This window comes from Parasteatoda tepidariorum, chromosome 2, assembly GCF_982258835.1.
Source record: "Parasteatoda tepidariorum strain Cologne lab strain chromosome 2, Ptep-v5.0, whole genome shotgun sequence".
In the NCBI taxonomy this organism is placed as follows: Eukaryota; Metazoa; Arthropoda; class Arachnida; order Araneae; family Theridiidae; genus Parasteatoda; species Parasteatoda tepidariorum.
Genome location: NC_141756.1, coordinates 61,035,361 through 61,060,781, shown reverse-complemented (window position 1 = coordinate 61,060,781; position 25,421 = coordinate 61,035,361). Strand labels below are relative to the sequence as shown.

Below are 25,421 nucleotides of genomic sequence, written 5' to 3'. Positions count from 1 at the left end.
TTAAAAGAAATTTCTTTATAAAATATTTCGACTGAGAAGCGCACCATCAGTACGAAAGGAAAGAAGAAAAAAATCTTGATATTTAATAACTTGATTTAACAATTTAATACGGATGTCAATAATTTTTATTGTGTGGTACTTTTCCAACTGGCTTTGTTCAGGAAAAAAGCTTTAAACGCGATTTTAGTGAAAAACATTGCAATTTCAAAGTAGGCAAAACTAATTTTTCTTTGTATTGTGTTGTTATCTATAAGAAATCCCCGGAAATTCTTAATTATTCATTAGGAAATAAAACTGAAGAACAATTATAAGTAGACAAATCACTGTTTTGAAAAATCTGCGTCACCATATTTTTCCTATAACTATTATAAGAAGCATTATTATAAAAAAGTGTTTAATAAACTATAAGAAAAAATATTTTCTGTATTTAAATTTATATAAATTTATTAGAAAGAAATGTATATAAATTTATTAGTAACAAAATTTATTAGTAGCAAAATTATCAATTGTCATTATATAATTAGTGATTTGTAACTAATTGTCATTGTTGAACATCAAAAAATATAGAAAATGATTAAAAGAAACTTATCTTCCTAGGAGAAGAAAAGCGAAATAGAGATAGATAAAATAATAAAGCAATAAACAATTTATTTAATAACTTAAAATATTTTTACCCCTTGAACTTGTGAAGCATCGGATGTCAGGCGAGAGCAAAGAGCACCAACACTGTTCTTAGAGTCGTCGAAAAAACTCATATCCTATTAAAAACAACTTCTTAAAAAAATACTATATTTAAATTGAAATCATAATGTAATATATTATATAATATAATATATCATAATATAATATAATATATAATAATAACTACGAACTTGTGTAATTAAGTTGGCAAACACCATTTTTCTCAGCCTTGAAGTTAATTTTTCTCCAGCTACAGAAAACATAAATGCCTAAAAATAAGTAATGCGGAAGGATTTAGTACATAAAAAAGCTAAAACAAACGCTAGCTATTTAAAAAAAACTAATAGAGTAATCAAACAATCGAGTTATTATTCCTTGCTATACACCAGGGGTGGCGAACCTTTATACACCAACGTGCCATTTTTTTCTAAAAAATTGTTTAATGAAATCACAGACGTGCCGTCAAATAATTTTGACCTCATGATTATTGGGAAAATTGTAATACTAAATACTATCAACTTAAAACTCTTTATTTACATTGAAAAGAAAATACATTTTGCAATGTCTCAGTTATACGCGTAATTCAACTTAAAGTAGCATCAGTTGGGCTTCTGTTATTGCAGATTAAATGACAAATAACTTATATTAGGTTGTAAGATATTAGTTTAAACAGGACTGTTGATTATTTTCCTAGTTATTTATTGTTAGCTTGTTTTTTATGGTTATTAATTGTTCTTTTAGCATTAATTGTTAATTTTTCTACTAATTGTTTATTATTTTGTTTGTTTTTGTGAATTGTAATTTAATTGTTACATATGCTTCATAGTGTGTGACATTTGTGTAATAACAATTCATAGTGCAATAACAATTGTGATCGGTGGCGCGCCCGAAATATTGTGTCACGTGCATTAAATGGCACGCGTGCCATCGGTTCGCCATCCCTGCTATACACGAATAACACTAAAGATGTTTTGAATAATAATTTTTTGTCTTTTTATAACCGCTGTAGAACAACTGACCCAATTTTGAGTTTACGACTACCAATGTTCAACTCTGTAGCCGTGTAGTTTTGAACCTAACCAATTGGGAGAAATTTGCTTTTGTGGAGGACTTTTTGATGGAACTAACCCACATTTGTGTTACTTGGAGAGGAAAACCGCGAAAACCTTCCATGGTTAGCCTGACGACAAAGGGATTCTAACTCATGATCCGTCTACCACTGAGGATATCTTGCGTCAGCACTGTAGTCGATGCGAGTGGAATTCATGCCGACCAGTCATCGCTAATATTCAAATCCGGTTCAGCCCATTGGGAGGCTTGTGCTCTAACTTAACAGATTAGCTCTAACCTTGTGCTCTAGCTAACAAAACCATTCCCGACAGCATGCGTCCTCTGACAAAACTTGTTGTAACTAAAGCCTTGGATACGCAGATTAAGTAGCGACTCGATTTTGGTGACTGCAACTATCTTAAGACCGCAACGTTCAATGTATAAATACGGAGTTTCTATTCTTAAACGGCACACGTTATTGATTGATATTTTCACATTCTTGAGGAAACCTAAATCTTTACTATTTATTCTTTCAATTCTTTTTTTCCTTCTGAAATATGTTTTATTTTTATTCCATTCAGTGAAAAAAAATACCTTATCTACAGATTAAAATTTAATCTTTTTTTTTTATAATCTGCTATAACATTGTTTCTCAATGGTGGCGATACCACCCCCCTGGGGGCATTAGGAGTATGCTGAGGGGCAGTGAACTTGTTTTGGGGGATAGGGGGGCGTTGGGTATGTTTTGGGCTGCAGGGGGGTGATGAGCATGTTTTGTCCTTCAAATTTAATTTTAAAACTTACAAATAAACTTATTAAATTAAATTTATTTAATAAATAAAATTAATCTAAAATTAATATTAAATAAAAATAAAGATTAAATTAATATAATAAATTAAGATTATCCGATACACCTTTTGTGCCACTAATGAAACGAACTTATACGTCACCTTTTCTCCGATCCGAACCAACACAGCGAAGTGCATGAGTCAGTAGTTTTTGCCTCTGATTCATTCACGCTATTTCGCGAATGGCTCTGACTCATTCAAGCCATTTGGCGGAAATCGAAGTGCATGAGTTTTCGGTATGAATGTCTGATTTGACCCGTGTTTCTTATGATGATTTTCGTTGCCTTCCTTACTGTTTTTCTCCAATTTCGATTCGATCTCATTGTTTATTTGGCCAGGTATATGCGCGAATCAGTTCTTCACCATAAATTATTTATTAATTTGGAGAAATAGTTGATTTTCCTTCATCGTTTGTATTTTACTGCCACCAACAATGTCGCTTAACAAAAAGAAGTATCATCAATACTGTGCCACGTACTTGAAATTTGGATTTGCTCAATCGCTGTTGAACTCTCAACAGCCCATGTGTTTACTTTGTAACAAAGTTTTATCTAATGAGGCAATGAAATCTTTCCGTTAGCAGGAGCATTTGCAAAAAACTCATCCCGACAAACAAAATAAAGATTTGTCATTTTTTACGAACATCAAAGACAAGTTTCTGAAGGCACCTTGAGTCTTAGGGTTGCTAGCAACCTCATTACAAAATTGCGACGATGGTTTGATACCTTCTTATAATATATCAAAATTTATTGCTAATTCAGGGAAAGCTCATACCATCGACGCAGAGTTGATACTGCCGGTTGTCAAGGAAGTTTTAGAAACAGTTTTACACCATCCAGCCACATCCAATGTAATAAAAAAATATCCCATTAAGCAACGATACAGTGCTGGTTACGAAATGGTGAGATGACTTAAAACGTTGAAGTTTCTTTAAGCAAAATTTTGATATCTAACAAATTTTTCCCTTCAAGATTGTAAATCAACCTTGCTATGTAATGTAGGCTTTACTGTAGGCGTAGGTCCAGTTTGCAAAGGTAGGAAAAAGTAGTCAAGAGATACTTTTTGCAAGAAGCTGGATTGTAGATACCAAAGGTAAATCTATTTTTAATACTGTCCGAGATTATTTTACAGAGAAAAACATTCCTCTTGCGAATATTATATCGATCGCGCCACTGATGGAGCTCCTGCACGGGTGGGTCGACATCGTGGGCTTATCGCCCTTTTGTAAAGAGAAATACCAGATATTTTAGCTGTTCACTGCGTGATTCACAGACAGCATTTAGTTGCTTTAGTTGAAACCGCTTGCATCAGTTATTGCAATATGTCATTTGCTGTGAACAAAATTCACAGTAATGCTCTGAACGATTGATTATTCAGACAGCTGTGTATGATGAAGAATTCAATCGCTTGCTGCTGCACACCGGGATTCTCTGACTTTCCAAAGGCGCCTGTCTTAATAGGTTTTTTAATCTTTTCGACTCTGTGCTTGAGTTCCTCTAAAACAGAGATGTAGCTCTGAGAGACAGATTGCTAGAAGAAAAATTTTGGCTGATTCATTTGTAAAACTTAACGGCATTAATTTAAAACTTCAAGTTGACGAGCTCAATTTGATCCCTACAAAATCAGGCATTTCTGCCTTTCTGAAAAAAAAACTCATTTTGTGGAAGCAGAATTTTGGTTGGAATGAGTTCAGCCAAGCAGGTGAAATTCGCTCTGATGATGCACAAGAATATTGTCAACACCTAGATTCTTTACTCGTGGACTTTTCTGACCGTTTTAAAGATGTTTTGTTCTCTGGAAGTCCCTCAATGGGTTATTGGGTTATAAACCCTTTTGTGAATATTGAAACAGCAGAGGTTCAGATTTATGAGGAATTGGGTGAACTTTCAACTAAGGAAACTCTGAAGTGGTGATCGTCTCACAGAATTTTAGCTTCAAGGCAACATCAGTCGCTTCTACCCTGGACTGCGGACTATCGTTAAAAAAATTTAAATGTCTTCCCCTCCACCTGCCTTGTCGAACGTGGATTCAGTGCTGTTACGGATATCGTCACAAAAAAGGAGAAATCAACTCAAAATTGTGCAAAGAGGGGACTTGCGTGTTCACCTCACTAAAAGTACTGAACCTAACGTTAAGAAACTAATGTCTCGTTGATACTACTTTTTAGTGTAAAAAAATTATTTTGAGTGTTTTTTTTTAATTATCTAATTAAGAAAAAATGATTGATTTAAGCATAGGTTTTTTTTGTTGTATTTTTTTCATTACCGTATTTATTTTAATTATAACAAATAGACTGCGATTACCTGCCGTGAGAAAAGTATCGAGTTTATGTACACATGATTTTTTTAAAAACCAAACAAATTTAACTTTTAATAAATTGCTTAATGCTGCCTCTTAAAATTCAGCACACCTCGCTCCGTCACCATGTTCTAAATAACTGGATTTTTACAAAGGGGGGCGTTGAAATGTTTTTTGCTCCTTAAGGGGGCGGTGACGCTAAAAAGGTTGAGAATCTATGTGCTATAACTTTCTCTTGCGAACGGTTCGAAATTTTTTGCAGTCGATTTTTTTAATACTAAATACGATTTACTACAAAATTATAAAAAAAAGTTTTTTAATTTTTTTCCGCGCACGTGCAGAATGAAAAAAAAAACTACGTTAATCACTTATAAATTGCACAGTTTTCGACAAATGTTTTACAAATTTTAAAGCTAATATTTTGTAATTAATTTTAAACTGTTCTAAAAATTATGATTAATTTTATTGAATATTTTTAAAGTTATAACAAAAAAACGTAAGACGAAAAAAAATTGTTTTTTATTGAATGTCCACATCTCCATAAATATTTAAGCTAGGCTTACGAAATTTTGTGCAATTATTGCATTTAATAACCAAAGTAATTATGTCAAGTTACAAACTTATTGTTACATTTTTGACATAGGGTGTTTCAAAACACTATTTTCCGTTTCTATTCTATTGTTGGTCCCTCAAACCTTTAAACTTCTTCGTTAAGTATGAAAAATCGCATGAAGCTATCTAATGCTTCTTTAAGTATTTCTCCAGAAATATGAAAAATGTATTAGTATATAGAAGTGTTTCCATTATTTTGTTCACGCCTGTACGTAGCCTCAGCCATTTCTCGTGTCGTGCAAGTGCCATCAGACAGTAAGTATTTGACAAAACACTTAATCAGAGACACTGTATTGTAACGCTTAATTGGAGATAATGTTGAGATTGTAAACATATTATATTCATAATCAGTGAAAATTTAATAAAATTCCTTTCAAGTATGAGCCTTCTATTATGCATGCATATAGCATTCTATGAATCAATGCTCGTATGTATGAAATAAATTTGTACTAAATTGGTGTACTAAATAGGGTTGAACCAAAAATATGTAAAAATATTTCTTAGCTATACAATCAGCACAGATAAATTCAATGTATTTTTTTCATAAAATAATATATTTAAGATATAATAACGTAAATGATAATAATATTGCTGTAAAATATTGCAGTGAAATATAAAGATTATGCTTTAACATATTAAAAAATGCAAATCTGATATATTTACCTGAAGGAACGAGAACACGAAAGATGTAAACCCCAGCAATAAAAAGATGAGACACCAAAAGTTAGCTTCATCAGTAATTTGATCAAGCGGTTTTGATAAAACCTATTCAAAAATTAAAAGCATAGTAATAATTGTATTTCGTGGAAGTTATAATTTCGATAAATTAAAAAATCGTAAGATCCGCTTCCTCTTCAGCAGCCGCTGTTTTGAGTATTTAAATTGATAATACATTTTTGCTTGCTGCGCAAAAACAATGAAAAAATAACGAAAGTGCATAAAAAAAATGAAGGAAATCAGTTAAAAATCAATCAACTCTGAAGAAAAAAAGAAGACAAAAATGAATGTGAAGCAACCTCGGAGCTCAGTGAATGGAGCGAAGATGTGTTCACTCCTCCTAGTCTTACTATTAACTTCATGTATTACACTACTAATTTAAAAGCTAAGAGAGTTGCGAGCAAACAAATCCATATTACCTTAAAATATCTTTTAAGATTATTCAAAACATAAATAAAAATTTATATTTTTTTATATTCCGGATAAAGTGTGTCCCTCTTAAAGACATCTTGATTTTGTACTATAACAGGACACAAAAGAAGCCAGTGAGAGCCGAAATCTCATTGGTTTTAAAAAGTCTATATCAAAAGACATAGTTACAAGGTGTAGCTCACTTCCTGATTCTTTTGCAAAAAAGGATCAAACAATATGCCCCGTTGAAATAAGGCCACTTCTGACGATAACCAAAATATCCACCACATTTTTATATGGTTCGAAATATGTGATGTTGCATACCATTTACTATTTCAAGGAGGACAATTACATCAGTATTATGTCAAGTTTTAATGATGACAGTGTTCGATTCTGCCACAGTTTGACACTGATGTTTTTTTGTATATACAACCTCACATACCCCTTACGTTTTCTTGGAGATTAAAGTCGTGAGATAGGGTAGGCTACTCACAACATTCACCCTATTATCTAAAAACAAACAATTTGAAGATGATGTAAAGTAAAAGAAAGCATTCTTTGGAAATTTCGACTTGGGTATGCAGTTCTCTTTGGGTATGCAGTTAGTAAATGAGCTTCCAACATTTTGGGGTTTTCGGTAGTCTTTATACAGCCTGAGGGAAATGTTAGGTTAAGTTTCTCACCATATCTAAAGCCTTCTCGCGCAATTATTGAGCCTCTACATTGCTGTATAATAGAAAAGAAATATTTTTCCCTTTTTCAAACCACGGTGATAGCACATAAAACTGTCTGGGTCATTTTAATTCTTTTGGTTTCTATTTTCTTTTGCTGTGAATAGCTTTTAACAGGGGAAACTGCCAATTTTTTACACATTTCAAATTTCTTGTAGCATACATAAAACGTAACTATCGAGGAGAAAAAAAGAGGAATCTTCTGCGAAGGGAAAACAATGTAAAGGCTCGTACATACCATGAGAACGCTTCAGCTTCAGTGGTAAACTTAACAGGATCGTTCCCTCAAACCGCGTGGGAGCTACCGATAGCTAAAAAAGGGCTAGAAGTTCATTTACTAGTATTTGAAGGGAGATTTCTGGATCCAAGTCATATTTCCCAGAAATCAACGTCTTCATTTTCACTTCAAAATCTTCAAAGTACTGGTTTTTATAAAATATTGTGCATCAAGTCATTAATGGCTTGCCCTTTATTTATTACCCCTCGGTAGAAAAATCCTCGGTAAGGATTTAGATTGTTATCCTCGGTAAGGAAACAAAAACAAAACGATTTTGGCAGAATTAAAACATGTCATGATTGAAACTAATTTAAATCATAATCAGAAGTGGCTTTACTTCAATCGGATTCCCTTTTTTCACTTATTCAATGTTTTTTTTTCTGTACAGGTGGGTATGGAAGTGATTTATTCCTTGTGAATATGTATTTAGACTATTTTAGTATATATGTTTGGTTCTCATTGGTTTTCTCTGCGGTCAATTATAGTATTTAACCAAGGTGGATTTTCTTAGATGGGATGCATTGTAGGAATAAAAATGCTTTGAAATAAAGGAAGAATGAAATCAAGTTTCGTGTTTTAGTAATGTGTGAACTGTGAAGCCTGCATTTAGAGATCTCCTAAAATTAAAATATTTATATTAAAGGCAAACGTTAAAGAGAAACACTAAGAGATTTGTGATTTGCTTATTTTTGATGACAAAGAGAGGGATTTTTCAATCGCCAAAATTATGCTTACGTAATGTTTGTTGTTGTTGACATAAGCCTGTTTAGGCAGAGGGGGTGTGATTGTTCTTGTTTTCCAGTGGCGCCATCTATGGCCAAGAATTCGTCTCCTGCCACACCATACGTCACACCCGTTTACAAGGCGGACCCATTCATGCATCCATTCCTTCCTCCACAGATCGTAATTTTGACCTGAATCAGAGAACGATCGATCTCCAATCCAGTACCTACAGAGGTATTGATTTGTTATGAGAAATGGGAGGACTTTTGCGACTCGATAGATTTAACGCGTATCAGTCACTTTACTACACGGGGAGTTTTCGACCGGCGGGGTTCGAACCCACGAACTCACGGACATGGGCCCAGTACGTAATGTTTAAATGGCCGTTAATAAAGAATTTTAATTTTTGCTATGAAGACTGCAAAGATAATTATTTTTTTAGTAATCTTCTACAAAAGAGCAATCAGAATATTTTTTCTCTCCAAAATCAGTGTATTTCAGGGCATTTTTTTTATATCATTCAAAGAAGTTATAAAGATAATAATAATTCATACTTACTCCTAAAATAGATCCTAAAATGATACCGCCTGCGATCATATGTAAACCCATGAATAGTGCGGCAATGCCTCCAATTAATGCATAAGGCCATTCAGGTGCAGAAATTTTAAGCAGTCGAGATTTAGATGGTGACACATTCTCATCTTCCTCTTCATCCAGTTTATTCTGAAATTATATAATTTATCAAAATAATTAATTTTGCAAAGCGATACCAAAATGATTAAAATGCAATGTTCAAGATGTTTAACTTTACATTTGAAAGTTACTTTTTTTAAAGATCATTTGCCACTTTGTGAACAAGCACCGCTATGCATATTGCTCACAATATTTTAAACGGTAACTACACATTATTTAAAATCTTGTAGTTCACATTTAAAGGTTCTTGTTCATCCTGTTCTTTGCGAAACTTATAATTCATTCAAAATAAATAACTCCGAAAAACAATACAAAAAACTTAACAATAAACTAACATGTTATACTTGTACTGCAATCTATAATAATTCTATACTTTAAATGACCTATAACCTATTATATATTGCCATGAAGTTCATTATTTAGATAATTTATATTTAAATTTATTATTTGAAATTTAAAAACTCATTCAAATAAGTTACCATATAAAGCAAAATCCTTTGTTTGCACTGCAAATATTACGTACTATATTTCAATTAAGTAACTATGTCCTACATTTCTAATAATCTACCTTTCACCAGAATATCTTATATTACACAGCAAAATCATATATTTCGCTGTTATAATTTTTATATCTCACTGCAATTAATACATTATTTAGAGAACAATCTTCTAGTTCATTTAAAGGCTTCCTGTTCATCTCGTTCTTTTGGAAATTTAATAATTCATTCCAAATGAATAATGATATAAAACAATATAAGAAAAAATTATAAAAACTTTACATTTGCATTGCAATATACCATAACCCTATATTTCATTGCAATTCACAATTATACAAAAATCACATATCTCACTGTAGTGCATTATTCAGATAACAAATTTGTAGTTCATATTTAAAGGTACTTGTTCTTCACGTTCTTTCTGAAATTTAATAATGGGAAAAGAATAACAATATAAAAAATACAAAAATAATAAACTACAAAAATCTTTTTCTGAAAAAATTAGCTTCTTTTTTAAAATATCTTTTTTTTATTTCGTTAATAAGCACTATATTACTTTTTTCTAACATCTTAAACACTGTAGCACATTTTGAAAATGAAATAAGTTCAATATTTTTCTGCAAACAATTTGTTATTGTTATGAATTAAAACAATTCCGTCAGCATTTTATAAAATCCCGTATTTACTCAATAGATTCGAAACATTATCTCCAAAATAATATTTCGTACTTGTTTATCAAATGGTCTTTTACAATGACCCTTTTTCTTTTAAGTATTCATATATTTTCCATTTACCACGTGTACTTATAGATACCAAAAAAAAAAAAAAATACTTTCTCCCACTTTAGTTTTAAAAAGTGCATTAAAAGCTGAATTTTAATACCTCAAGCTTACCATTTCAACGCTGTAATCAGATATTTGATGACTATAAGTTCGGACTACAGATAATTGGCGATCAATACCACTTGATGGTTGAGGTTTTGTGACGTTGGCAGAAGACAGGCATCTTTCCAAGCTGTTGTCTAATGCAATACCTAAGTTATTGACTTTGTCGTCGAGAAGCGATATTTCATCATTCGTTTCCTCCGTTTTCTCTTCTGTATTAATCTTGAAAAAGATATTTTAAATAGGAATTAAACATTAAAATATAGCACGCATTAACTGAATCATATAATTTTTTAATTCATTTTACCTGTGTAACAACCAACCGATAATAAAGACCTTTTCTTTTCATCAATTCTTCATGTGTTCCAGTTTCTTTTATGTATCCATCATCCAGAACAGCAATTTTATCTGCAGTTCTTATGGTAGAAAGTCTGTGAGCAATAACAATAGTTGTACGACCCTTACGAGCCTAAAATTAACATGTTTTAGTATTAAAATTCTTAAAATAATTGTTATAAGTTGATTGAAAATGTATGATTATGGATGTCTATAACTTGCATGGGATAACTAAATATCACAATCAAAAAGTTTAAAATTGTATATTTTACTAGTGGGCTGCGCCCCCTGCTCGCTAACGCTCGCCAACCCCCGAAAATTGCTACGCAATCTTATATGGTTTGCTTCGCGTACCAAGATCGCTTCGCTCGCTACTAACTTAGGTACATTGCAAATGCACACAATTCTAAGAATTCAAAACAATCATTCAAATCTATATAAAAAAATTACATCTTTTTAGTAAATACTAAGTCATTAAAATAAATTTGAATTCAAATAAATGACATGTAATTCGTTAAACCTATTAGAAATGTGCTATAGTATAATTCCTGATATAAATCAAAAATCGTCAAATAAATTCGTAATGTATAAATTCGTGAAAAAAAAGCGCTTTCGACAAAATACTAAAATAGAGATCTATCGACAAAGACTACTCACTTCTGCCTAGCTTAATAGTATGAGATTGCCGCAGTTGATGCTCTCTGGTTATTTCAGTTTCCGTTTTTAAAAGCGCTATATGTTGAGTCACCTCAGATAGATTTGGCATGTGACATTTTTAGCGGCAATCATGGGTCGATTCCCGTGTAACAGAAATAGTAGCGTAAGCAAAACAAAGCAAACGTTGCCACCGGCGGAAAAAAAATACAGCCAAAATTTGGGAGCCACGTAAGAGAATTATATATATTAGATATTTAGATCTATTGGTAAACAGAAGTGATTTTTCTAAGTAATCATTTTTTTAAATAACATTTATGTTGTTATAACGTTATATTGTTGAAACAAATTTGATGAGTTCACATCCTTAATTTGATATTTTCGCTTACCAAACGGTAGGATATATTAAATACTTTTTTTTTTTTTGCCTGCATCTCATTGTGCATGAAGCTGATCCTTAAGTTCTAAATCATTTAACAGATCTCTTCAACTGTAATTTATAACAGTATATTAATGTTATTTGCTCAAAAATAATAATTGTTAGACCACCTTTCTAAATAACTTTATCTTAAAATGTAAGGCAGATTTACATCATAATACTAATAAAAAAACAGCAATTCTCTTAGTTTTAAACTCTTGAATTAAAAGCGTAATAATAGCAGTACAGGAAAATAACTTTAAGTTAGGGATTCAAAAATATTTATAGAAAAGCATGACTTTTATTAATTTTATGCTGACTACAACCAAAACAATAAGGAGACGAATGAGGAAAAACTGGATCACACCACGTGATTTTCTGGCCACTAAAAATGCACCGACAACAATGGAAAACTGCGACACCATCATTAGAATTTTATATATAGTAAGAAACAAAAATAATGAAATTATGCATAATTATTTGTTCTTCTTTTTTTTTATAAATTATCTCAAGCTCCAAAATCTTTTATGTTGCCGTTAAGTATACTATGTAAAGTGCAATGAAAAATGTGTGATGTGAAGGAAAAATGAAAATTAGCTTAGAACTTAAAAATAGTTAGTTCTTATTATAAAAACTTATTATTTTCCTTAGGTTTTAATGGAAACATAATACTTAGATCATGATAAAGAGTTTTCGCCAAAATGAATAAATAAAAATGAAACTTTTGTGCTCATAAATTATAATATGTTAAAAATAAAAGCAGTAAATCATATATCCCTTATTTTTAATGTACCTTGCCGCAGTAAAACTTTATTACTCTTATGAGGTCAATTCGGTGGAAACAGATAACTAGATTTAAATATTTTAAATTTTTTTTCACCAAAAACTAGAAAAAAAGCTATTTATAGAGCTAAACTTAATTTCTTTTTACTAAAGATTTTTTTAACGATTCTTTTAACGATTTTCTAAAAATTTTCCACTTTTAGAAGATATAATAATCTTTTCGTTACCTGATCTAGAGCAGCTTGAACTATAGCTTCACTCTCAGTATCCAATGCTGAAGTGGCTTCATCCAGTAATAGTATTTTAGGATTTTTGATCATGGCACGAGCTATAGCAATTCTTTGTTTCTGACCGCCACTCAGCTGAGTTCCACGTTCTCCCACAAGAGTATTGTATTTCTATTTAAAAATAATTACTTATAAAAACATATATAGATTAAACGAAAAGCTGAATTGAGACAAGTAACTAATGGTAGGACTTACTAATGGTAAGGCATCAATGAAGTTATGCGCATTAGCAATTTTGGCAGCAGTCTCAATTTCTTCTTGCGTTGCATCTAGTTTACCATATTTAATATTTTCTGAAATTGTTGTCGAAAACAGGACAGGTTCTTGCCCAACGAGGCCTATATGATTTCTTAGCCAACCAACGTTCAGATCCTTAACATCAATACCATCTAGATGAACCTATGAAAGCGAATCTTATTATAGCTAAATCAATTAAGCTACATTAATAAACATAAATTATGATAATTTTTTGGGAAGCTAATAACCTACTTATACTCTTTTATTGAACAAAAAAGAGAAACACCAATAATAATAGCAATTAAATATTGAATCTAATTCTGTAGGTGTAAATCTCACCTTCTGAATGGCTACAATCACGCGTGACGCTGTGAAAAATTCTTAATCAAATTAAGGTAAAATTTTAAGGGACATAAAATTTTATATACCATGCGTGTGCAGCAAAATTTTCTGTAAAATCAATGAATCGCTCTAATTAAATATATATTACTATAAAAATTTCGGAATAAAATGTTACGACAAAAATGGATTTTACGGTAAAATGGATTTTATGGATGAGTCAATCAGAGTGCCAGTAGTTTTTACCGTTACTTGATCTTGAACATTTTAAAGTATGTACAGAGTTACGTTTCTCTGTATCTCTGAATACCATTTCTTCCTGTCTCAATGATTCAACTCAGTCAGATCTCATTTGGTTTCTGAAAGAAAATTCTAAGGAAAAGTATAATAATTCGGAAGCTTCATTGAAGTTTTTTTACTCGTGATAGATAATTTTTGAAAAATATTTTCCTTGCTCACTCGCAAAAAAAATTTAATTTGCTTAACTTTTCGAAAGCAAGCGCTCATTATAGAGTTCAATATACATTTATTCGAGATATTGCTTTCATATTTTGGAAAATATTCGAAAACTCTGAATAAGAGTAAAACTAATTGGAACTCAACTAGTTTTTAAAGTTTCTTCTTTTAGTATAATAATAAATGCAAAAATTGTCACAAGAAATTAGTTTATAATTTATTAGAGCTAAAAAAATTTTATTTTTCATTTAACTGTAAAATTTTAAGAAATATTTAACAATAAATTCATGAACGATACGTGAACATTTATATCATATTATTTAAGTAGAAACATTAATTTAAAAAATATTTATTTCAATATCCTAAGCAGGAAGGGTATTTTATTTCGATAAACTTACAATTCCAGAATCAGTATCATAAAATCTCAATATGAGTTGGATAATTGTACTCTTTCCGCAACCACTGCATCCCACTAACGCTACAGTCTCTCCAGAAGCAACCTCCAGAGTCATGTCCTTTAAAACCTTAAAATGTTTAAAAAATTTAGTTAGAAAAGACAAAAGAATATTTTATTCATTTTAAGAAATTTTATTAAATTTCTGAACATACTGTGACATCTTTTCTTGCAGGATAGCTAAATGTCACATTGTTAAGACTAATAACACCATTCATGTAATCTGGTTTTAGACCTTCCTCAGAACTGCTATCAATAATTGGTTTCTGAAAAAAAATTCATGATTTATTTCATATATTTATTTAAAGAGAAAGTAGTATTCGGAAAATTCAGAAACAATGAAAAATAGGTTGGCTATTAAATTTATCTCAAAAGAAAGAGAAGGATAATTTAGTATATAGAACATATTACAAATTGAAAGTTAACACGTAATTTTACTTCTGATTCCCCGTTATTTTATGTTGTTCCTTAACTACATGAAAAGACGATCTAGACGTACTTTTTAAGAAAGTCTTAAACAATTTTTAATCACTGTTGATTCACTAATTCATAAGTGAATGATCTTTTAAACAGTGAATCACTTCTTCTCATAAAAAATTATGTTTTTATTTATATACTCAATACTTTCTTTTCAATTCTCGGACTAAAATCCATTATTTTAATCTATTATTTTAAACAGTGTAAGAAAAAATAATTAGACACTTAAAATCTTTTGATCTGGAGACTGAATTTTCAGGTGCTAAGATATAAACTTAAAGCTTCAGGCTTACCTTCAAACATGCTTAGTAGATAGGGCTTACAATATTTTATCTAAAGAAACCTTTCCCCAAAATTGCGTTTTCTTTAAATAAACATGCATTTCTATTGGATTGACAAAAAATTTCAATTTTTAAGCTGTGGAACTATGGGTAGCAACTAGCAATCATTATCTAATATGTTCGTAAGTTTGTAGTAAATAATTATTTTTAATATGGCCAAATAATGCTGATTTAACATAGTTTTAACTATTATTAATAACATTAAAAACACTATTACCGTCTTACTCATCAAAATGTCCGTAAAGTATTGTCAGTTAAAAATTAGAAGAAACGTTCAAAATTCGTTCGGTTTATATACAAGAAATTGGTGTGAACGTGAATAAATACACGGCGAGATGGTGTTTTTTTAAACATTATAATCTACGCTAAAGTGTGAACAGTGACTACAAACGGAGGTGGTTCAACGAAGAAAGGAGCGCAACGATAAGAATCTTTAATCATTTAATGTACTTAATTTCAAAACATTTCCCGATTTCTCTTCCTAACGGGTATCCCAAAACTCTCGCAAGATTTTCCTTTTGCGCCAGTTTTGCAATAGGATGTTACCAACAGAAAAAAAGTGGAACAGCAAATCAATACTGTAACATAGTTTTCTGCTTAATTTTTTTATTTTTAAATTTCCTACATTTATTCTAACAAACTTGCAATGATCCATGCCTTGAAAGAAGAAATTGGACGTTGTGTCAATGCTCACTTTACTCACTCTTTTCAATGATCAGTCACAGTAAATCTCGTCAAAAGCGTACGTAAATGCCAAAATCATAGCAGGTATTCCCCCGATTTTCTATTCAATACATAATTCTATACTGCATACTTTATGATTCATTAAACAATTAATTTTTTAAAATTTTTTTTATTTTATTTCCAATGAACTGCACAATCAGTCTTGCCGATGAGCAGGCCTAGTGCTTTCTCCACAGGTGGTATCCACTCTTTCAGGACCACCACAATGGGTGAGATACCGTTGGTCATGTTAATTTGGACGTCTAGTTTCTGCTACACTAGATGGCAGCACCGAGACTCTATTTGGATGCTAAAGTGCACTAGGAATTTAATTTTGCCGGAAATGCCAAGAAGGCACTCCAAGGATCTTTTACATGCCGCATAATCCTACAACATGCCCACTGAGGATTTTCTGCATCCCGAAAATCCAGTGTCTGGGCCGGGGATCGAACCCGCAGACTTGGACTCAAAAGGTCGACGACAAACCAACTGCGCCACCCAGCCACACAATTAAAATCAAAATACTTATTAAGTGAATTTTAAGAGAGACTTTAAAGACGATATCTTATTGAATACTGAACACAAAATTTTTAGCTTGTCTGAAGTAGTTATATAGAATCATACCCTTTCAATAATGTTGAATATTTTAGCTGCAGCTCCTCTAGCTAGAGCAAAGGCTTCAAAATATGGCGCTGTCTGTCCAAAGAACATAGATGCTGTCAGGACACTAAAAAATATCTGTAAGAAATTGTTTCAATGAATAGATTTTCACTTCATATTAAAAGAAAGTAAGAGCCGCTGCCGTTCTGCGGAACTGTAATTTGAAGCGTTGCAAAAACCTGTTTTATTTGTGAATTCAACATGAGCAGCCTTTTCCAAAATGTCATTTTTTTTTCAAAATTAATTGAAATTTCAGGTGCTTTTTTTTCTCTCTATTTTTTTAAAAACATTTTTGCTTTGCATTACTTTAAGTTACATTTTGTTTTGTTGCATAAAAAATAGACTTGAAATTACATAAAAGTGTAAAAAATGTTCTAAAACGTCCATGAAAAATAAAATGAAATGTAATAATTATGACCACAGTAATTACAACTCCTCCATCGTATTCTGGGTTTTCTTCACCGTAACCTTCAATAATTAGTTGAAGACCATACCTAACACCATAACTTAACAATACTTACATGTACGTAATAACTTTTCAAAATTAGAGAGGATTAACAATACTTAACAGTAATTACAACTCCTCCATCGTATTCTGGGTTTTCTTCACCGTAACCTTCAATAATTAGTTGAACACCATACCAAAAGGCAAGAGCGTATCCTCCAAATATGGAAAACCAATTCATGCTTGATCCAATTGCAGTCCACAGCCCCCTTTTGATTCCTTTTTGCATTGCAGGAATTAAGTGATTTTCATACCTGGATTAAACAAATAAATTGTAAGGCTATAGCAACATTATGCGTCATTATACATTGTTTGAGCTAATCAGTATTCAGATAGAAAATGTTGCCTAATTCCATCAAATGGTTAATGCGAAAGGGTACACACATCATTGCATGGAAAAAATCATTGGGAATAATAAATGCGATAAATATCTTAAATTAATAAAAAAAAATTATGTGCTTTATGTTTGTGTTTGTTAAAAAAATGACCTCATTGTTAAACTAATACAGTACATCAAATAGTTTGAGGATATTTAGGTGTATAAAATTGAGTATGCTTATGATAAGTAAAAATAATACACATTTTTTCGTCATTAAAAAAATGAACAAATGATTGTAATAAAGTAAAAGTTGAAAAATGTATATTAATGGTTTTGCCTAAATTATAGTAACTTCATTATTTTTAAGCCCATTAAGACATAATATATTGCGATGGTAGTTACAAACTATGTCAACCGTCATCTATGAAAAGGTACCTCAACATAGAGTCGAGTTAACATGTCTTATATACTAGTGAATTGTAGTTGTGATTTTGCAGTGGTAGATACGCTACAGTACTCCCCCACCAGAATTTTATCCGTGATAGAATTCAATACATGGATACCACTAGTTGATTCATCGCTGTTTTATGAGAAGCCGGGAGAGCTGTATTAAGATCACCGTACTTTTGAGTGCTGAATGTGAGAGGTGTATTATTTTCACGGTCGTGGTCACTCCTGTGTTTCCGTTAGCAGTCGAGTGAATGCAAGCCGACGTTGTGCGTGATCGAGACGAGACTGAGTAGCAACAGTGCGAGGAGGTGGATAATGTCGCAGTCACAAGTAGCAAGTCAGCTGTTCAATGTGGACCAACCATCGAAGTAGGCGTTTCCAGATCGAAAAGGGCGTTACTGCCAAGGTAGGCGTATTCATATCAAGTCCGAAGGTGACCAATGCGGGGAGTGCAGTTATCGACAATGTCAACCTTCATCTATGAAAAGATACCCCTACATAGAGTCGAGTTAACATGTCTTATATTCTAGTGAATTGTAGTTGTAATTTTGCAGTGGTAGATATACGCTACAGAGTTGACTTTTAGAGAAAAATGATAGCAAATGTATGCTTAAACCGAGTTAGCATTTCTTATTATTTGCTACTACCCTGAGATCAAAAAGGTACTTGAGCTTTGACTGTATATATTTTATTATACATTTTATAATTCATTTATTATGCAATTTATTACATATTTTTATTATAGATATTTTATTACTGATGAGTTATAGCAAACCGAACTATATTTCTTTTTCAATATAAAAGCTAAAAATTAAATATTTGAATTTATTTACTTATTTTTAAAAAAAATTGCAATTTAAAAAAAAAATGGTTAGGCAGAAATGTATCAAGCAGGGTTTTTTTAAATTTTTTTATAAAAGCTGGATGTTGTTAATTTTGAATAGTATTAAGTATTTGTTTCAGAGTTTTAACTTTAACATAAAGTAAGAAAAAAAAATTGCAAAAATTTTGTCGAACCAAAATTTTGAAAGTAATATTTGAATCACTAAATGTATAAATTTACGATTAATAAAAATAACCTTTGAATTTCTTTGATTTCCCCTCCAAAAGCGGAGACAGTGCGGATAGACGAGAATGCTTCTTCTGCTACCGCACCTGCTGATCCATAAGCTTTCATTTCTTCTTGAGATGCGCTTGATTGTATCTAAAATGAATAAGAGGTGATAACAATTTTAAAATCTCTTCAAATTAAATAATCATAAACAATGCCTCACAGTGGTCGCAATCGAAGAAAAACCGGCCAAACATCTAAGCGTTTGGATGACTATATATTATGTAATTCTAAGAGTTTTGGATGGTAGCACTAATTACGTAGATGAAGTTAGAATTAAAAAATTCATAGCATTAAATACAATATTTTGGTGAAAAGAGATTATGTTGGCGATATTTTACAAACTATTATCATAACATTATGATAAATGAGTATTTCACTAGATAAGAGTATTCTATTTTTTTTATATATTTTTTGTTTTCTTCTTAATTGCATAAAAATGTTTTAACAAGACCTATATAATTTTGAAACTACCACCATTTTTGAATTCCACAATGTTTCGAACGAAAATCAGAAACTGAAATTAATGTGTTGAAAAATGTCTATAAACGAAAGTAAAAAGCAATTTTAAATCTTATTCTTACTTATTTGAATTTTTTAAACATAGTATTTTAATAACGTAAAAAATTAGTCAAAAATTAGAATTGTTGTCAAAATATCTAAAACTGTTAACGTCTCCTTTGCCGTTTCCTTTCGTTCGTGATGGCAAATAAGTATAAGTTAGACAAGTTATTTATGCAGGTAAAAAATCAACACAGAGTATTTTATTTGTGATTACATTGTTTTATGGACATCAATAAGAAGTTATTACTAAGAATTTTTTTTTAAATTTTAGGCAGCTCTTTTTTGAATTATTCATGCAGCTGCCGCTGTTTTGGATGCTTTACATTACAGTATATTTAATGTTGCTGTACAAGATTCATAAGATTTACACAATTAAGAAATACCCGTTACTTCTTTAGTTCCTTTTCCTATTTAAAACAACTTGAAACCGTTCTTTTAAACGTGGTTTGAAACTGTCATCTCTTGACCTTTGAATTGACTGTTCCCCCACCCGATGATCATAGTGAGAAATAAATTACATATAAGAATCAATGATAATGCTTAGAGGAAAAAATCTAATACAATGCGTATATCTTAACTACAGTTAATGTTTTTATTAGCTCCTAATACTCCTGATATTCTCTGTATCTTGTTGTCAGGAGCTCTTAGGTCCTGATATTCTCCGCCCCATCCAGACGTTTGAACACCTACTGCAATCAGCGGAAATACGGCAGAAGAAGCTGAAAAAGCATTTTCTTCTTTCTTTCATTTTTAATAACTGTGGTGTAATTTCATTGATATAGAGATAAATTTTTTTTCTAGTTGTGTGGGATAGACAGGTAATTGGGCTTGTCTCAATAAATTCTAGGCTTTTTTTTTAAAAGAACCTTTCGGTGTTTAAGTGAGTTATCTGAAGATTCCCAAAACAGAAAATTGTTATGCCATGGAATTACTCATCAAGGATCAAAATAATACACAGCAATAAAAACTCGATTTCTTTTCGAGTAACGTTCCCTTTTTACCAACCTAAGCTGTCAGCATTTTCCATTGTCTAAATCTTTCCGTAGGAAACATCTTATTGTACTAATGGCAAAAAATGTAAATCTTGTATGAATTTTGGGTAGTCTCTTTAAGAGATAGAGCAGTTCTTACCTTAGCCACAATTGCCATAGCAATCGCATTTGCTGGTGTTATTGCAAGAACCGCTAAAGCAAGCTTCCATCCGTAATACAATCCAACACCCAAGCATAGAAAGGTAAGAGACAAAAAGCTGAGGCATATTCCAGCTTTTTCTCCTATGCCATCTTGAATTCTTGTCAAATCTCTACAAACACATTCATGTGATTTATGTAATCTACCAAACTGCAATTTATGAAAGGTTTATAAAATGCAAACAAAAGCAGCAATCTAAAACCAAAACGGAGTTTTGAAAAACTTCAGGTGTATTCATCCCTTTAAGTTATGTTTATGAGATGATATGTGAGCAGACTTGATATTTTAGAAATTTTTAGTATTGAGATTGTATTTAAATTTACACGTTATTTTACTATTCATAAAAATTTTCTTCCTTTTATAATTTCTAAAAAAAGACGTCAACCGTAAATTATTTTAAGGAAATTAATTCACGACATAAATAAAGTTTGCCCTGTCTTAATTATGTTTGCCCTGCCATCCGCATTTTTGATGTCTTTACCTAAAAGTAAATGAATTTAAAAACTGAATGGTAAAAAGAACAAACTGTATTGTAAATAGTAATAGTACAATGAAAAATATTTAATTATTTAAAATTCGACGCAAAAATAAAACGTAAACGGTAACCCGGAAGTCTTACTAGCAAATTTAACTGCTCCCGCCATCTATTCTTAACTTCACATGGATAACCATTCATTCTTACAATCAAATACTACTTTACGTTTTAGGTCTAAAATAAATGAAGTATATAAAATAAATGAGAAAAAAATGGAAAACAAATATATGGTTGGTAAGTACTTTATTTTCGTCGCACTAGAGCTGCACAATGGGTTATTGGCGGCGGTCTGGGAAAAATCGATGAGGATGATCCTAAGACATGCCATCGCAATTTTGATCCTCTACAGAGGGGATGGCTCCTCCCCTTTGGTAGCCTAATGACCTGCGCGTGAAGTCGCGAACAATTTATGGTAGAACGAGGACTGATGCCGCGCACCCTCGGTTCCTACGCAATCTTATCCAAGTGGACATCCACTCGCTTACTGACCATAGTCAGTGACGCTTAATTTCGGTGTTCTGCTGGAAATCGTGTCTGTATGATCAGTGTACTGTGGGACAAATGTATATGGAAAAATACAGATAAATATATAAGAAAGAAAGCGTTAAGTAGGCCAAATGTTTTTCTGTATATATATATATATATATATATATATATATATATATATATATATATATATATATATATATATATATATATATATATATATATACTGTAGGGCTCCGCCCCCTGCTCGCTACCGCTCACCAACCCCCGATAATTGCTACGCAATTACATTTTTGCTTGCTTCGCGAACAAAATTGAAGTTGTTTTCCTGGAGATAAGCTGGCAATTTTTCTGCACCAACATCACATGGAGAGAATATGATAGGATTGTAAAAAGTTAGAGTCCTTAATACCAGCATTATAAACTCATATAAAGCTATTTTAATGCAAACAATATTATAAACTTACATAAAGCGAGGACGCAATATTATTTAACACATTACTATAGGGCATTAGCCGGAGATTAACCTCCGTATCCGAACAATACCTCCTAGAAGTAGAAAGGCCTCAGCACGGATCAATTTAGTAGTCCGATGTGACGAAGTTCACTGCGCAGTAGACGAAAAATAAGAAAGATGTCATTACGTTAGGGGTACTAAGCTGCGCAGTGGTTGAAAATACAAAATATGTCATTACGTTTGGACTACTAAGGGATATTTATGGTAACCCGTGCTGAGGCCTGTTCTTTCTAGGAGGTGTTGATCCGAAGCACGCGTTGCAGAGCCTAACTCTGGTAGACTATATTTGAGGGTGCCCCTTGATTCTCGCCAAGTTGTGATTGCGGTTGATCGCCAAACTGAGCGGGCGTTATTTTTAAATGTTCAACGGTACATGTAATTTCAGATGTCTGTTAGTTCTACGTTGGATACCGGCTGGTAGGGTTATTTTTGCCTCTGGTCAATAAGATCGAAGGTATGTGGGAAGTCATGAAAAGAGACTTTAGAAAAAAATGTCATCGCCAGTGAGGTACCACAGACGCCATTTTCGATTCGTATTTCGCCGAATTTATGCGGCGATGGAGGTACACAGATTCCATTCTTGATAAATTTAGACAGTATGTTTTAACTGCTATTAGAGAATTCGGTGCACCTAAATCTGAGGATATTCAAGCTGAAAGAAGAAGTGAGTTATTTTTTTCCTTTTCTTTCTGTGCTTACTCATTAATTTCTGTTTCGATTCAAAATGCATTTTATTGGGTTTATTACTTTTGCTCATATCGGGTTCATTGCAATTTTATAAAGTTTTGGCCGATGTTTTGTTAAAATTTTCCAATGTTTTATTGAAATATCATTATATTTTGGCAGCCATTCATGTTACCACGGTGCTCCGCGCAAACAGAAATGGCGCCAAACATAAGTCGCCAATTTCGCCAAGGGGCACCCTCAAGTATATTTTTACCCCTAACTCGAATCATTGTTGATCTTATAGGATGCCGAACGCTCCCTATATAGTGCTTACATCTCCCCCCCCCCCAGTAATTTAAATTTCAAACTGAAAACGAATAAAATCTAATGGAAAAAAACTTTAAAGTATGGCAAACAAATTAAAACGGGTAATATTAATAAGTTAAAGCTGAGTAACATTTCAAAAGCAAAAACCATTGCAAGTAATTGCCCAATTAACTTCAATACTGTCAACCGACAAAATATTTTAGTTTCAATCAGACAAAAAGCAAATTATATAATAAAAACACATGTAACTAAAATTCGACAAATGAAATTAAGCAATTTAATTTTTTGTCATATTGAATACCAATAAAAAAGCAAATGTAAAATGAAATAATTATTATGTTATGAATGATCAATAAACATTTTTGTCTGAATTGTTATAAAAAAATACGGCGAAAACAATAGAATTAAAAATTATTCGCAATAGATCTCTGAATATTCACAAAACCCAGCTATGTACATTTTTCATTGATTTTTCTTTTCACGTCATTTTGTGTACCAATGATTTTCACTTTTATGCATTATTTAAGAAATATCTCAAACAAATAGGAACTGTTAATTGATATTTCTGGCTGAACGATTTTTTGAAAGTAAGTAAAAAACAATTAAAAGTAAGGAAAAACAATGATGAAATTAAAAATTATTTACAAAACCTCCTTATATACAGCATTTTTTATCAATTTCTTTTCCATATTATTCGTTTTCATTTAAACGTCTTGACTCTTTAACGTTTCTCCGCCGCGTACTTCGCTGTCGCGTATTGATAGCACTACGATTATTTTCCCGGTAATTTTGTGCTACTAAATTATGTTCACCCGTATGTCGCTGTTGATATCGCCTAAGTTATTCACGGCGATCCATTTTTTATAAAAGATATAAGTATTTTAAAGTAAACTCTGTTCAATATATTTCACACATTCAATACAAAATAAAAATCGCAGCAAGATTTAGCTGGTAAGTTTAGTTGTAACATTTCTGCAGACAGCATTATTAAAAATTATTACCTTATTCACACACAAGCGTTCTCAATGTTGATTGGCTGTTTTGTGCGTTACTAACCAGAAGTCCTCTGTGATTGGCCATGTGTTATCATTCCACTCTCTTCTTTTATATATATATATATATATATATATATATATATATATATATATATATATATATATATATATATATATATATATATATATATATATATATATATATATATATACAGTGGTGGCCAAAAGTGTGGACACTTTTTGAAAGTTTCATGTTTTTTAACTTTGCGTGCTTGTTGTATTAATTTTCACTTAAATATGAACGTTTATATATCAAATTGAAGGTAATTTAATTTAGAATTTAATAATAAATATAGTATTACAATATCTGTATTACAAAAAAAATGCAACTATAAGTAAGATTTATCTTAGATTTGCATTTTTTTAAAGTAATACTTACACAATCAATACTTAGTAGGATAACCCTTATTTTTTAAGACAGCTTCACAGTGTCTTTTCATCGAGTGAACGAGTGTTTGGAGTTCATCTTCCGTAATCACATGGTGCCAAGAATCAATTATAGCTTCACTTCGTTGTCTTTTATTGGATGGACGTTTTTTTCGTACAAGAATTTTCAAACGTCACCACAAATTTTCAATTGGATTGAGATCAGGGTTGTTTCCTGGCCATGGTAATATATCTATGCCTTTATTTTGACAGCATGCTTTGCATACTTTTGCTGTGTGGCATGGAGCTGAATCCTGCTGAAAAATAATTGGTGCGTTGTTGGGGAAGAGATCTCTGATGGAAGGTATCAATTTTGGCTTCAGGACAGTTTCGATGTATTTTTTGGCTCTCAGGATGCCAAATCAGGCCGAAAAAAATGCACAAGTGCTACTACCGATAGAAAAATTAAATGGCTATGCCTTCAAGATAGAAAAATGTCATCAGATGCCATTAGATGTGAAATGAATGCAGCTGGTATTGCAGTAAGTTCAGGAACAATAAGAAGAAGGTTATCAGGATTTGGACTACAAGCTAGAATTCCAAGGAAAAAACCATATTTAAATCAAAAGCAACGCAAAAAACGAGTTAAGTTGGCAAAAGAAATTAAATGGTCATAAAATCAACGGAAGCAAGTAATCTAGAGTGATGAGAGTAAAATATCGCTCTTTTGAAGAAATGGTAG

At 31.7% G+C, this 25,421-nt stretch overlaps 1 protein-coding gene across 1 annotated transcript in view; it reads right to left on the bottom strand.

The window, feature by feature from the left end:
- The window catches only part of LOC107442799 (ATP-dependent translocase ABCB1), a 56,836-nt gene that overhangs the window by 19,189 nt on the left and 12,226 nt on the right, over window positions 1-25,421 (bottom strand). Inside the window, exons 5-18 of the mRNA XM_087157411.1 lie at window positions 20,668-20,839; window positions 18,941-19,065; window positions 17,157-17,346; window positions 16,552-16,665; window positions 14,542-14,652; window positions 14,331-14,456; window positions 13,096-13,299; window positions 12,841-13,011; window positions 10,730-10,891; window positions 10,432-10,644; window positions 8,907-9,071; window positions 6,153-6,254; window positions 873-950; window positions 675-758 (exon numbers count right to left, since the gene is read on the bottom strand). Coding sequence (XP_087013537.1) covers window positions 675-758; window positions 873-950; window positions 6,153-6,254; window positions 8,907-9,071; window positions 10,432-10,644; window positions 10,730-10,891; window positions 12,841-13,011; window positions 13,096-13,299; window positions 14,331-14,456; window positions 14,542-14,652; window positions 16,552-16,665; window positions 17,157-17,346; window positions 18,941-19,065; window positions 20,668-20,839 — 2,017 coding nt within the window. The remainder of the gene's footprint in view (window positions 1-674; window positions 759-872; window positions 951-6,152; window positions 6,255-8,906; window positions 9,072-10,431; window positions 10,645-10,729; window positions 10,892-12,840; window positions 13,012-13,095; window positions 13,300-14,330; window positions 14,457-14,541; window positions 14,653-16,551; window positions 16,666-17,156; window positions 17,347-18,940; window positions 19,066-20,667; window positions 20,840-25,421) is intronic.